This window comes from Pomacea canaliculata, linkage group LG6 (genome assembly GCF_003073045.1).
Source record: "Pomacea canaliculata isolate SZHN2017 linkage group LG6, ASM307304v1, whole genome shotgun sequence".
Lineage (NCBI taxonomy): Eukaryota > Metazoa > Mollusca > Gastropoda > Architaenioglossa > Ampullariidae > Pomacea > Pomacea canaliculata.
The window spans coordinates 22,754,422-22,768,879 of record NC_037595.1 but is presented as its reverse complement, the minus strand read 5'-3'; the positions used below and the strand labels follow the sequence as shown (position 1 = coordinate 22,768,879).

The window sequence follows — 14,458 nt, the reverse complement described above, 5'->3', positions numbered from 1 at the left end:
TTGCAGGTTAAAATAGTAGTCGCCTGATATTATAAGAGATTATCACATTTTGTTGTATTTATTTCTTCAGCATGTAAGTGATGTATTCCACCCAGCTACTAGTGAAGGTCGGTCACATGTCAGTGTCAACTCTGCCCGGTGGCTGCCAGAGGCTGGAGGGGGAATTGTTTATGGTACCAATCGCGGTGATCTTAACTTTTATCGTGCAGGGTAAGTCTGTGGATGTCATGGTGTTTGTAGCTTTAATCACAGCTGCAAGCGTAGTGGCTGATAAATATGTGCAAGGATAGATCATTTGTAAAGCCTTCACATAGAGATATAAAAGTGCAAAGGGAAGAAATGTGACTAGAAATAGAATAACATAAAATAAGATCCTTTAAAATGGAATGACTTGTTCTGTTGCATCTTTGGTGATGTATGTAATCTTGGCATGTAAATATCAGTGTTCAAACAAAAAGTGTACCTTGTTCTTAGTAAACGTTTTGTGGCTTTTTTTTTCTTTTGGCAGTGTGCCTGAGCCACCAGCAGAGCTACTGAGCCATGAAGACAAGATGTCCGTGGCACTTACTTCCACTATTGGTACACAGACAGGAACAGGTAGCATTCATCGCTCCACGTTCACCCAGACAAGCGAGGAAGATGCAACATCAAGCTGAAAAATCCAAGCTTGCAAGCTGCAGATGCTTGCATGTGGTGTGTCAGTGTTCTTTGAATCTGGACTTCAAAGTATTCTTGAATAGTGGAATCCACTTTGGGATCACATTCAACAAGGAAACAGGCTCACTGCCTACCCATCCACTTCCCTCGACAAACCTAATGAGCTTTGACACTGTACTGCCATGTTCATTATTACATGGGTAGCTCACAAAGTCTTAAAGACTCATGGAGGTGATGGCAAGTCTACAGACACTCTTGAGTTCAAAATTAATAATGCCACAGTGAAAACGCAGAGTGTTAAGGATTACCTCAAGAGCAGGAGATTATGAGATGAATACTTACAAGATAGCATCTAGTTGAACATTGGACAATTATCTGCTAGCAAAGTACGCGATTCGCACCTACGATCAACGAGCGGTGTATTACGTCACGTTGGTACACCACTCACAACATCGCCAGTAGTCAAAACCAGTCAGAGAGAGAATGAGTGACAGTTTGGATTATTCGGACGTTGAAAGTCTGCATTTCTCGTGATAAAGAAGCAGTTTTTCAGAACCAAGAGAAATGCAGACTTCTAGCGTTTGAATAATTTGAACTGTCGCTCACTCTCTCTCTCTCTGATTGGTGTTGGCCGCTGGCAATGTTGTGACTGGCGCATTGTTACCGGCACTCGTTGATCGCAGGTGCTAATCGTAGCGGATAATTAATTAACAGATGGGTTTTGGAGGCTGAGCTTTACAGGTTAGGTTTATATTGTCTATATTTACTGATATCCGAAAAGCGCAAACCGTTCAGCTGTATGCAACATTAAGTTTGTCCAGTCGTGGGAAAGAGGAGCAGAGAGAAGACTAAACTCCCGGCACCCAAATTTTCAGCTTCCAAGAGTGATGCTGATGTGCCTAAGCTTTTACATTTTTTACTGTATTTAAAGATGGACTGAGAAGTGAACAGGATTTGTGTCTTTGTACCAGAGTGAACAAGATTTGTAATAGTATCTACACCCTTGATGCAAGAGGAGAGAGAGTGAAGTCCAGCGTTGTAAATTTACTTCTCCGTTCTCTGTGTACCCAATCAACAGCTTGTTGCCGACATCTTCAAGGTGCTAGTCTGTAGGTCATACAAGCAGACTGAAAAGCATGACGTGGCAACACCATTTTCTTCATAGCTGTTGTAGCAACAAGATTTTAAATAAATGTGACCTTTTGGGATTAGTATATGCAGCTTATCTCAAGGACAATTCATATAAGTTCTTGTTTTTGTGAAGTATAACAATTTGAGATGTGTTTTCTGATTATTATGGCCCATGTAAAAAAGTATGTTTCTAGTACTTTACCTAATAAATTAATCCCAAGAAGATATGTGTCATTGTGGTGTCACATAAATGTGTAAGTGTAACATTGTAGACAATGGTGTCACCTACAAACAGGCAAAAAGTTATCTTTAGAAGCATATGAAGTTGATACTTTGGGGGCAGTAACTGGTCATGGTAGGGACACCATTTGTCTACGAAGGGATCCCTTATCATCGGTAGCGGCTGGGCTCTTATTTTGCTTAAAGTAGGAATTGCAGAGACATGACTTTTTTACAGTTGTAATGGGAATAGGTTTTTTAATTTAGTCCTTGCAACTCCCTGAGCATAGGGTCACAACAACACCACACCAGCGGACCCGGTTTTGGGCAGCACCTCTGTTGAGCCCTTGTGCTTCCGGCATCCTTTGCCTCGCTCTCTAGTGTTCTTTTCCAAGTCTGTTTGGTCTCTCAACTCTCCTCTTCACCTGAGGGTTCCAGTCAAGTGCCTGCCTCACAATGACACTAGGTGGTCTGCGTAGGGTGTGTCCTATCCACCCCTACTAGTACCTCTTGGTGTCTTGGCTAGTGGGATTTTGGTTGGTTGTTTCCCCACAGGCTGATGTTGGAGATTTTTTCATGCCATCTTATTCTCAGGATGTTGCGTAGGTATGAGTCGGTAAAGGTCTGGATCTTGTTAGTGTTTGTCTCTCTCCAACTTCCAGAACCATGCAGTAGGATTGCCTTCATATTTGAGTTGAAGATGTGGGTCTGCAATCCTGGCTTACTCCAGTCTTCATTATGAAAGGCTTAGTGAGTGAACAGGTTTTATAATTAGTATTTTTCCAGGTAAAGAGGGAACTGCTTTTGAAGTGTCCTGGAACTGCTGATGGTTTAGCAAAGGGCTGCTGGCGGAGGAAGACCTACAACCGCCACTTCCACGCTCTCAAATATGCATGCCGCCTCAATCTTATCCGTCAAACATGTATTGAGAGGGAAGGGACTTCCAGCACTTCACAACCACAACATTTTTAAATTAAAAAATACCGCCAGACACAAATGTCCTGCCGACGATCACATCAGCATTGGCCGAGATTATGGAACTAAAGCTCTCCTGTTATCACACATAGAAATGATCGTATGCCCCGATCCCTTGCTAGAAATCGACGGAGAGAGAAATGTGCACAAGATAAACGAGGCGGAGTGAGGAGGGCTTATAATAAATAATCACAGGGGCATGAACTGTGAGTGACTCACCGTGTTAAGGGCACATCATACGGAGTCAAATCCTAATCGCCCTTTCCTTGTTTACTGGTAAATAGCTGCTGGATCGACAGGGACCTGGAATTACCATGTTACTGGTCTGAACGAGAGAGGTCCTGTAACTGAAGTCAAACGTAGTAACAGGACCACTAACAGTAGTAGTCTTAGAACTCGCACTACCCGTGGTACCTGGAACTTGTACCAACTTAAAACTATACTTCTATGGAGCTTCTAACGCAGATTGCTCACTCATACCAACTTTTCTCCACATCATGTGTAAATATTACAACCATCAAACGTAACCTTATAATCGAATAAATCTTTTCTTCCTTTAGAGTGAGATAACCCGTTGTGATCGCTCAGTAGCTGGTTATTTTGGGACGATAACCCAAGTCCCAAACTGTGGCCATTGCCTGTAGCATAGTCCTCTGAAGAAGGGAGAGGATTAAAGGTTTAGTGAGGTACATTTTCTAATAATCACCGTTTTTATTTCCGAAGCATACACATCGCTTGAAAATAGTATCTTATACTCATCAGATTACAGTTATTAGAAAACTAGACCCTTAACAGCCTCAAAGAAACACTGCGCTCAGGACACCATCCAGATTTGCAGAGTCGAGAAACCCGAACACCCGTCCGTCCATCGACAGTTTCAGTCGGTGAAGCTACATGAATCCTGTTTCTCTCCCTCCGTCCCAATTTACCTGTAATTGTAACAACCCAACTCTGTGCACTTTTACGTTTGTGACGATTGTTTAGCACAGGTGAGAAAGCTGCTTGAAAGGAGGGGTAGGATGGTTGAGGGAAGAGTCCTCCAGTCCTGAAAAAGGAGCGATACTGCACATCAGTAAAGCAAAAAGGAAAAAAAGTCATAGGAAGACAGCTACCCGACCAAGTGGGGAAAGGGGGGTTCTTAAAACTGCAATTTGCATAAAAGGTGACATTCAACCAACACCACATCGAATTCTCGACCAATGAAAACCCTTCTCAAACCCTCAGGCGCGTTATCACGTGCGCCGGACGAGTTTCACTCCACCCGACACCCATGCGACACTAGTGTTGTCTAGAATATTCGAGGCTCACCACAGATGGGTGGGGGTAGGGTGCAGTGGACATGGAGGTGGTGGTGGTGGGGAGGGGGAGAGACATGTTATGCGGGTAGGGGGAGCGCAGGTGTATATAAATGGGAACCACTGCCTTCACGCTTCGCAGACTCGATCTTACTGAGGTCTGTCGGCCACGCTGACCTGCCCCCACTTTTCACCTGTCCGGGTGCCAGCGTCTCAGTCCACCATCGACATCACAGGAACGAAAAGAATATGTCTCATACTCTCACAACAGCTTCACTCCTCGTTTTGCTGTTTTTGTGTTATGGTAAGTTCTTCCTTTCTTTCTCGCGTGTTTGATTTCCATTTTTTTTTATTAGTCCTTTTGTCCACTTCTTTTTTCTCCTATTTTGTTCCCTTATGTTTTGTTTCTAGTTTAATATCACCTCTTTCTTCTTTCATTTTGTATTTTATTGTTCTCATCGTAATTTTTTTGAAAGACTAAAACAATTAATTCACAAACTTAAAAATTAAAAAAAAAATTCAAAGCGACCTTGACAACGCTTTTGATCAACAGGCGAGAGGAAAAAGAAGTTTATTAGATGAAACATATTTAGTATGAAATTACTTTGTGGACATTCCTTTAGTGAAATTACGAGTATGTACAAGGATGCTACTCGATCTTGTCGCTCGGAGTCCGCTAGTGGCTACGATTTTCTGTAGAAAATGGGGATTGCAGAATGGCTATGGTTTGAATCACACAGTGCTCTTAATGTTCTTTTGGGCGAGTGCCTCGGGTGGGCATAGAGTGGGCCGAAAGGAGATGACAGCAGCTGAAAACACGGGGTTTCCATAGAAAGTTTATGGGACCAGTGTACTTCACCATAGGACGCACATGGCATTCAGTGCTGCCAGGGTAAGAGTGCGGGGGAGCTCCGCTTGCTCCATCTCATCCTGAAAATCGGTCACCCGGTAACAGGATCTTAAACAAAGAAAAAGCATGGTCTTCACTCAGCACCGGCTCAGTAACTCATCAATGCAGCCAAATACTTCAGGAAAGCTCGATTGGACTGCTCGCCATACGATGTTGCAGGGATCCAAAAAAGTGGAAAAAGCGCACGGGACTAAGCTAAACTGCTTATTTCGGGTGGATAATTTCGTTGACTACTTCTAGCTTAATTCCGGATCCGAACTTCCAGATTCAGCAATGCAGCCCTTGTAAGTCTTTTTAATATTATGTCGGTTGGTATTTGCCGTTTTAAATATATTGGCCATACAACTTGCGTTTCACTGTCGTTGTCATGGTTGTTATTGTCAAACTTGCCTTTTCTGTTTGGCTTCAAAGTCTTCTGGGGATGAGAACAGAGAGGATGGGTGGGTAGGGTAGTTTTCCGCGCATGGGTCCTGACGTTTTTTTTTTAAAATTTTGAGAAGCATAAGTGATATGGTGTTAAGGTCGAGGTCAATCTCGTCCTCGCTGAATGGTGTTTTCATTCAAGGGAACCTGCCCTTGTGTTCGTTCAACAGCCGCGGTGGTGGGAGGGTTGGGGGTGGCGGGGAGACGACGACTGCCACAATACACAGTTGTTCCCTATGGAGCCTCATGGGCCATCAGTCTGCCTCATTGTCACAGTTTTTTGTTAGTAGGGCAGACGTCTTCACTTATGGCCTTGTCACACCTGATTTTTCAGGGTTGGACTGGTTGGGTGCAAATAGGACCTGTGGGGTTTTTTTTTCAGGTGAGGGCAAGTGTATAACCCCAAACACGGTCAACAACCCTTCCATTTTACTGACACTTTGAACTTTCCGAATGGCACTCAGAAATATGGGCAACGGCTGTAATTTTTTTTTTTAAAATGAAGATTCAGATGGAAGAAGAACTTGACTTCGCGGCGGCCATCTTTCCACATAAACCGACTGCGAACCTCTCTAGGAAAGTGGGGCCAATGGCTTCTCATGCACACGGATTAGCTTTCAGAATAAGAAACAGAAGAATGCACAGATTGTAAGAACATAATCACGCAGATGTTCCCATCCACATTTCTGTGCTGCACGTGCAGGGAGCCAGGCGGACGGTGGCGTACTGCAGTGCGCACGCGCGACGCCTGGGAAGGACACGCCACTCGCCACTAACAGGGTCAGCAAGGACACCTGGGAGCCACTTTTCCACCTGAAAGTCAACCACGACGGAAATGGCACCTACAGTGGTGAGTTCACCCTTTTGTCAATCTTTCTCCCGTCTTCCTGGGGAACTCAGCTAAAGAGTTTTTAGAAAGGCCCGTCTTAACCTTTAACCCTTATTTAAGGCTTCGTCCTCATTTGTTCAGGGAAGAAATCTGTCTTAAAGGTAAAAGGTTTGCCAAAGGTTTGATTGATGGTCACATCTTTGCCAAAAGGACCATCTTAACCTTAATTAAGTCTTTAATGTCTTTTTTTTTAATGACTCGGGCAGTTTGAACAAATTACTAATGATCTGGTGTTTGTTAACAGATTGTTCAATACAGAAACAAATATAAAAATTTCAAACTGTGCGGACTTAGGTTGACAGATTGATTGATTGCAGTCTCGGTCAAGGTGGGCAGCAGTCAAGTGGCCTTTAGTGATGCCTTCATCTCGGCGGAGACCAACAGCAGCTGCGGCGTGGGAGAGCTTCTCTACGACAACAACGATTTTGTCAAGATGGAGGGAGTCGACTGCCCGCACTTGCTGACCACCAACAGCAAGCACCCCATGCGGCACCTACCGCCACTTCACTGGAAGATGCCAAGATGCGGTTGCGTTCATTTTCGGTAGGAAGCCAGTCTCTGCTGAGATTCATAGACCATGGGCCTACCAATGCAAAAACCAAATCCAAAACAATCAAATAAGCTAAAATAAACCTTTCACCCGGGTTTTCGAAGCAGAGGCGGCCTCGGGGCCCAGGGCGAATGTCCTCTGTGGGGAGGATGACCACACTCGTAGAACACCAGGAACCTCTACTGTCAACAGTCAAGCGACATAAGCTGGTCTTCTCTGGTCACGTGACCCTGCAAGACACATTGCCGAAGACTGTCCTTCAAGAGATCTTGGTGGGTGGCCGATGCCGCGATGGCCAGAAGAAGAACAGACTTACAAACGTGAAAGACTGGACAGGTCGTCCTGTACAGAACCTGCTGACTATCGCCCACAATAGACAAGAGTGGCTTATAAAATACAAAGGGCATCACATTCGTTTCCATGTCTTTCTCTCTTCACTTCTTTTGTAGATAATTTTTCTTCTCTTTCGCTTGAAATCTTTCTTCGTCTGTCTTTTATTGCCTTGTTTTGAATTAATGTAGTTGTTTTTTATTTCTTCTACTTAGACGGAGGATTAGATGTTAAAAAAACCTTTTGCTTTTTCTGTTACTATTGTAAATAAAGATTAGTCATTTGTAGAAAATCTCCCCCCCCCTCTCTTTTGTAGAACATCTCCCACGTGTATAATCTCTTTATTTTGTAATCTCCCTTCCTTTCTCTTTTACTGTCGTTTATCTCACCCCCTCTTTATTGTCAATGATCTTCATCCCTCCTCTCTTTCTTGCCGATACGAGTTATGTTTTGCGTTTACATCGAAACGACGACAATCATGATGATGATGATGGCTTCATGGGTTGCTGTGAATTGTATTGACAGGGTCACAGTCATTGTGGAGGGTCAGACGTACTTCGCGGAGCGTGAGGACCAAGTGGAGGGACCGTTGGCGACGACCGTGTGTGCGGCTACTCCGGACTCCGCGCACAGAAAAGTTGGTAGATACATCGTCTACTCTTTATGTGTCTCTCTTCGTCTTTATCTCTTTTTTCTTTCTCTCTATCTTTCTCTTTTTGTCTGTCTTTATCTCTCTCGGTCTGTCTCTCGCTTGCCTTAGTTGCTGTAACTGGTGTCACTAAAACTGATACTTCCTGCACCCTCTTCCAACAGTTTTTTCAATTATCAACTGATTATCTTCCTTCCCCACACTTCTCTTATCACCTCTCCCATGTACCTGTAGTTGCCCCCTGGCCTCAAACGCCAACTAATCAGTCATCTGTGACCCCTGACCTGCAGGTGTCAAGAGAGGAGCGACATGACCTCCTGTGCCGCATCAACACCCGGTTCAGCGGAGCGGAAATACTTCAGAGGGGAGAGTTCATGGAGCGGCACCAGCTGAACGCCAGGTTTCTTGACAGACCCAAGATGGAGATGGCCCTGCACGCGCGCCGCAGCGACATCATGGAGTGCTGTCAGAAGGTAGGTGTGACGCAGCATCCTGCAGCCTGATGGCTGCGACATAACGTCCAACGTCTGGTACCTTAGAAAAGCTTTGTAACATAATAAATAAAAACTTTTTTTAAAGTAAAAAAAAACCAACCAACCAAACAAAAAACAAACAAAAAAACAAAAAAACAACAACAACAAACAAACAAAAAAAAAAAAACAAAAGCAAAAAACAAACAACCAAACTGATATATGGGTAACCCTATTTTCTTCTCGTTCCATTTTCCCCGTTGCATCTTAAGCATCTTAGGTAGGTCGTAGATACGATGTGTTCAGCTGCATTTTAAGCCCTCGGTAGTTCAGTGACAGAGAAAAGTTTCTTGTCCAGCTGCACGAGGCGCGGAAAGAGTGCTTTGACGACATCAGACGACGGCGGGTGGATGACGTCTGCGATGACGGCTCTCCGGAAATCCCCTTCACTAGCCAGCGCATGCGCTTCATGCGTGACCGCGAGCAGGCCTGCTGCTGGAAAATAGGTAAGTAACCTTGCAAACAGGGTTGTATTTACGTAGGGAAGGCAAGTCGTTAGGGGTGAAAGAGCTTTAGTTTTGGTTAGTGGTCGAATTCAGCGAAAACAGTTCCTACTTCGGTTCTCGCCCCCTACTTCCTGTCAGCTAGTGATAAACCCTTACTCCACTCTCACTACAACCATCAAGGCTAGATTATTAGTTCACATATTAAAAATAAGCAAATATTCTTACCTAATCCTTGTGAATTAACTTGCATTATCTTGTTATGAGGCTTACCGTGATTTGAAAGTTTTTTTTCCCTGACAGGCGAGGCTCGTTACGACTGCTTCGCTTTGAATGCCGGGACAAAACATGACGCATGGTCACCTGACTACTCTCTTGACGAATCGGATCCCGTGAACGACCTTGGTGACTATCCAACGGAAATTCTTGCTTTAGAACAGGTAAATAAAAACATTGCGGTGACATTATGAACTTAAATACAGCTGTCTCAGTGAGCCAGACAAAATACAACAGTTTTCTTTATTTTAAAAATCTTACTTTCAAGATGCTTTTTATAAACTTTAATTGCTTGTTTCTTTTTTTAACGGCAGTTTTGGAGAACGTTAGTACTGTTTGGGGGATTTTCTGTTGGGTTTGTTTTCAAGCAAATTTAAACTTCAGACTCTTGACTGGGAACTGGAAACACCATCATAAACGCGCAGAATGTCAGATAATCTTCTGTACACCATAGACTGTCGTGGATGAACTAAAGAATTACAGTGATGCCAATATAGATATTGAACCGTCGATCTAGTTCTCATGTAACAAATATTGATCAGCAAAAAACAAAACAAAACAAAACAAAACAAAAACAAACAAACAAACTCTCCAACATGTTTTCGTTTTATTGTCAGGAATACGACACGCCACTCTTCGGGATGGTCGGCAGCACTTCGCAGATAACTACAACGCCGACCACCACCTCAACCACAGTTGTTACCACGACACGGATGACGACGACAACCACGGGAAGCACCACACCGCCGATGAAAGACAGGAAACCAGTCGCCACACAAGGCGTTTCTCCCAGTACAGAGAAGCGGAGCAGCAAGGAACTGGAGGATGATGCAGGAACAAGAACCTCCAGCAGGGAAAGTAAGCTCGCATGCACGCGTGCGCACACACACGCACTCACGTACACACGTGCATCTTTAAACAAACAACTTGCGCCATCAAGATAATAAAACAAAAAATTTTTCTTCAATAGTTGGTTATAATGGTTAATTATTATGTGTCATTCCCCTCCCCCACCTCGTTTAAGTGATAATCTGATAATCCAAGAGCCGCTTCGTTATCTGTATGAGTTCGAAAAAGAAGGTAGGCAACAGCCGTTTGGTTTGAAGTCTAGTTAATCCAATGACTAGAAGTGTTGAGGAACCAGCGTATGCATCTACTAGAAGACTAATATCTACTGCCTGCATGAAGACACATTTCCTATATCTTAATTTGTTTTCCTCTATGTCCTAGGGATTCAACGAATAATATCGTAAAAATAAAAAAAAAAACATGATTGAAACAGAAACGTTTCACGATGATAGACAAATTCCAGGTTATTTCCTCTATATCCTAGTTCTCGCCTGTCTGTCCAGGAAAAAGCCGACAGCTCGTAAAGCCTCAAAAGCCTCGTGCTCGGGAACAAAGTCTCATCGGGATGGACGCTGGAGTCGCCACCAGCAGAGAGCTGGGAGAACAGGGTGGACGGTCAGCACAGAAGACACAGTCAAGTAAGGAGTCAGTCAAGACGATGTAGAACCTTCTTGCTATGTAAATCAGAGTCCAGCTTCTGCGCTTCATCAGACATTAGCTACAGTCAGTCTACCAACTGAACAAGCGTTTTCTCACCGGTCTTGATTGGTTGGTTTCTTGCAGAACTCGAGCGAAGGATCTGGAAGATGCAGCTGAAGACGGCGTGTTGCCAAGCGGGCATGGAGGCAGCCTCGGGTCTCGTCGGCGCTTACCAGACGGTGTGGCACGAGTGCAAGCACAGCTCCAACAAGTTCCTGACGACACAGCGCGCGCATGACGGCCGCCAGATCTGCATGAACGAGTTCCGGTTCTGCTGCATGGACATGGCGACAAGGTAAAGTTTAAACCGTATTAAACCGACCAGCAGAGGTTGTACATATGTATATTCGTATGCCTAGAACTACAGACAAGGCCACATGTGCAAACGAGACATGCAAGACAACGAAGATCTTTAAAAAGAAAGAAAAGATGAAAAAGGAAGCGAAAAAAGACCGAAATAAAACATGAAAAAAGAAAAAACGATCAACAAATAATGAAGAAAGAAACGAATAAAGTAAAAAACCAAAAAAAAAAAACCAAAAAAAAAAAAACCAAAAAAAAACCAAACAAACAAAAACAGTGGACACAGAAAGTATGAGACAAAGGGGGAAAATATATACAGGCATAGAAACAGGAGACATAGGCAGCAGGACATACAGGAGGGGAAGAGGGAAATAGGAAGACAGGAGAATTTTCTTTCTTAGCACTGTTCTGTTGTCTGTCTTCTAGCCTGTCCACTAGCGTGGTCACGCCTCAGCCAGAGACGGAGTCAAGCGCGGAGTGGGATCGTGACCGTGACCTTGTGGGCAAGGACTACCTTCCTCCCCACTTCCGCGCCCCTCACGCGCAGGCCAGGGACAGGACGTCATCATTAGTGACCAGTCGCACCCCCCGGAACAGCAAGGAAAGGTCATCGCCGTCAGGATCACTCCGGGCACGCGGTTCGTCGTCCGCGATCCAGCCTGAAGTGGAAGACCCTCAACACAAGAGGAGAGCAGAACAACGAGTGCTGATCAAAGCCTTGCGAACACAACTGAAAGAAGAGGACGACATCGATGAAGATTATCGGCCTGTCATGAAAGATCCGAGAAGAACTGCTGGCTTGGCCTCGCCTTCCTTTGCTGCTAGGAGAAGGGAACCCGAAAAGCCGCCAGCTGGCTCCGATCAGAAGGGACGAGTAGAAAGTGAGCTTGGGGAAGAGGTGCAAAACGGGAAGCAGTCAGAGGCGAAGCGCAAACGAAGCAGAAGCCAAGAAGTGTCAGCTGTGACATCAGCAGACCAGGATGGAAAAGAAAGGCGAAGGACATCGTCGCTAGAGGCCGCCAGAAGGCGACTGAAATATCGACGACACGAAACGGAGGAGGATCTGTTGCGCTGGTTGCTACTGGAGGTCGATCAGGACCACGTCGACGACCTAGTGGATGAGGAAGAAAACGCTCTGGGAAGCGAGGAGCTCTCTGAGACTGCAAACGCCGTTAGCGCGGAATACGAAGACGACGACGAAGCTGGCGAAGGTGACGATGAATACTTCGACTCGAAGGACGTCGATAGAAGCGACGAGGACATCTTTGCGTCAGCTTCCAAGGATAGAAACTCCAGGGGGAACTCGCAGAACGCCGATAAGGAGAATGGACGTGAAGAGAAACAAGATGGTGACAAGCAGGTAGTTCCTGTCGTGAGTCCCACTTCGAGCAGTGTGGTTCACAGCGATGGTTCTGAACAAGGACCGCAGCAAAGCCCTTCAGAAGGGCGGAAGCAGCCTTTGGAAAGCTCGCGAGACATCACCAGTTTCTCGGGTAGGGAGCCGAGCGAAGGGAAAGAGACGGCGCAAACACCGGCTAGGGGGCGGCCAGAAAAAGGCGGGGGAAACAGCGGCTCTCGATCGTCTGCATCGGTGACAGAATCCACCAAGGAGACAGAGATCGCAGCAGATGACTTGTCTAGCGAGGACGGTCACAACAGCAGCCGCTACTACCACCCATCGTCCGGCGGCCGTTCGACACGCAGAAACTCCAGAAGGAGGATGGCAAAAGGGAGGCTGGGGAAGAACGTGCGCAGGGAAGAACAGACGAAACCGCGGATCACAGAAGCCTTGGAGGAAGAGTGATTGCTGAAGCGTACCCACCCCTGTCTCTCCTAACCCCACCACAGTCCACGTGTCGCAGCTTCACTTCGTCATCACTGGCGTAGCACAGGTCACCACCAGTCACAAACTGTAGCACTTCAAAGTCCAACAGATTCATGAAATGTAGCAGTTTATCCACACAGTCCACAAAAGTAACGAACTGTAACAGTTTATACCTACAGTGTACACACCAACTGTTATAGTTTACATCGATAGTTCCCCAGTCATGAGCTGAACAGGTTATACATACAGTCTGTAAGAGCAACAATTTACACCGATACTCCACCAGAGTAAGGAACTGTAACAATTTACACCAACAGTCCACCAGACATGAATTGCAGCAGTTTACACCGACAGTCTAACAACTTGAACCCGTCAATAGAAGGGTTATCTCAACCTAGACCTAGTCAGCATGGCCGTGAAGGAGTTAACAATAACATCTGTCTCAATCTGAAGTGTAATATCTTTAACGTCTTGGCTGCCAAGAATTATTTTGTGACTGGCTTCAGACCAATGCCTAATGAAGACGATGCAAGACAACCCCCCTCCCACACAAATACGTTCTGATTACCGTTCTTCCCTGTGACCCTCCACAGATGGCACTAGATGACACGTGTGAATTAGAATGCGCAAGCTGCTTTCTTGAGAAGCTATTCTCTACCTTGCCCGCTTAATTCCTTCATTCTTACTTGATTCTATCCTCTTCCCTCCCTCCCATCAGCACATATATTTTTTTTATTTTCGATACTTTTTGCATGATGCTTCCTACAATTCCACAAAAGTATTAACACTGCCAAAACAACCCAAAAAGGAAATATGTGTAATCATAGATTACGTTGGTAGAGTCCAGTCAAATCAGAGGCTTTAATTTTTAACGCTGCCAAAGTGATTTTTATGTATATCAGCACTGCCAGAGCTAAAGAACAGTATTAATGCTAACTGCTGTTGTAGCCAGACCACTAAGCTGTAAGCATATATATAAAGGGAGGAGATAGAAATAGCTTCATCCAACTGTTGTGTGTTCTTCAGTTTTTTTATGATGTTATCATTTTTGGGTTCTCTTCTCTCCTCCTTGTCGCTTTAACTATAGCCATCTTGATCCGTCATACACAAGTTGAAGTCTGGGCACAAGTGTGTGTATGAGAGAGAGATGGGGAGAATTGGACCACTACACGTAGACGAGAAATATTTCTGGAGTGCCCGCTAGTACTATACGTATCACCAAAGGTAATTTTAGTTAACTAATATTGGTCCTCATCGCCATCATGTCAGTAGACCAATACAAATAACAACACTTCACCCCTGAACGACCGAAAGGTCACGGGATATATCCATTAAATTGGCTGGATTAAGCCTTTTGATACAAACCTCCAAAAAAGACAAAAAAGACCGAAGCTGAGAAAATAAATGGGAAGCCTATCAGCTAAGATGAGCAGACTTCTGCATGTTTTCGAACTAGCCAAGCACATTGGCAACTTGCAGTTCAAGGGAGAAAACTAAAAGAATTC

General features: G+C 44.8%; 1 protein-coding gene across 1 annotated transcript; it reads left to right on the top strand.

Moving 5' to 3' along the window:
- Positions 1–4,349: 4,349 nt before the first annotated feature.
- Positions 4,350–13,966, top strand: LOC112567266. Its single transcript, XM_025243893.1, has 11 exons — positions 4,350–4,581; positions 6,314–6,460; positions 6,817–7,042; positions 7,905–8,016; positions 8,319–8,501; positions 8,857–9,004; positions 9,305–9,441; positions 9,895–10,135; positions 10,630–10,764; positions 10,910–11,120; positions 11,555–13,966. Exons 1-11 carry the CDS (start codon positions 4,527–4,529, stop codon positions 12,930–12,932), a joined length of 2,973 nt encoding a protein of 990 aa, XP_025099678.1. The 5' UTR covers positions 4,350–4,526; the 3' UTR covers positions 12,933–13,966.
- Positions 13,967–14,458: the final 492 nt, after the last annotated feature.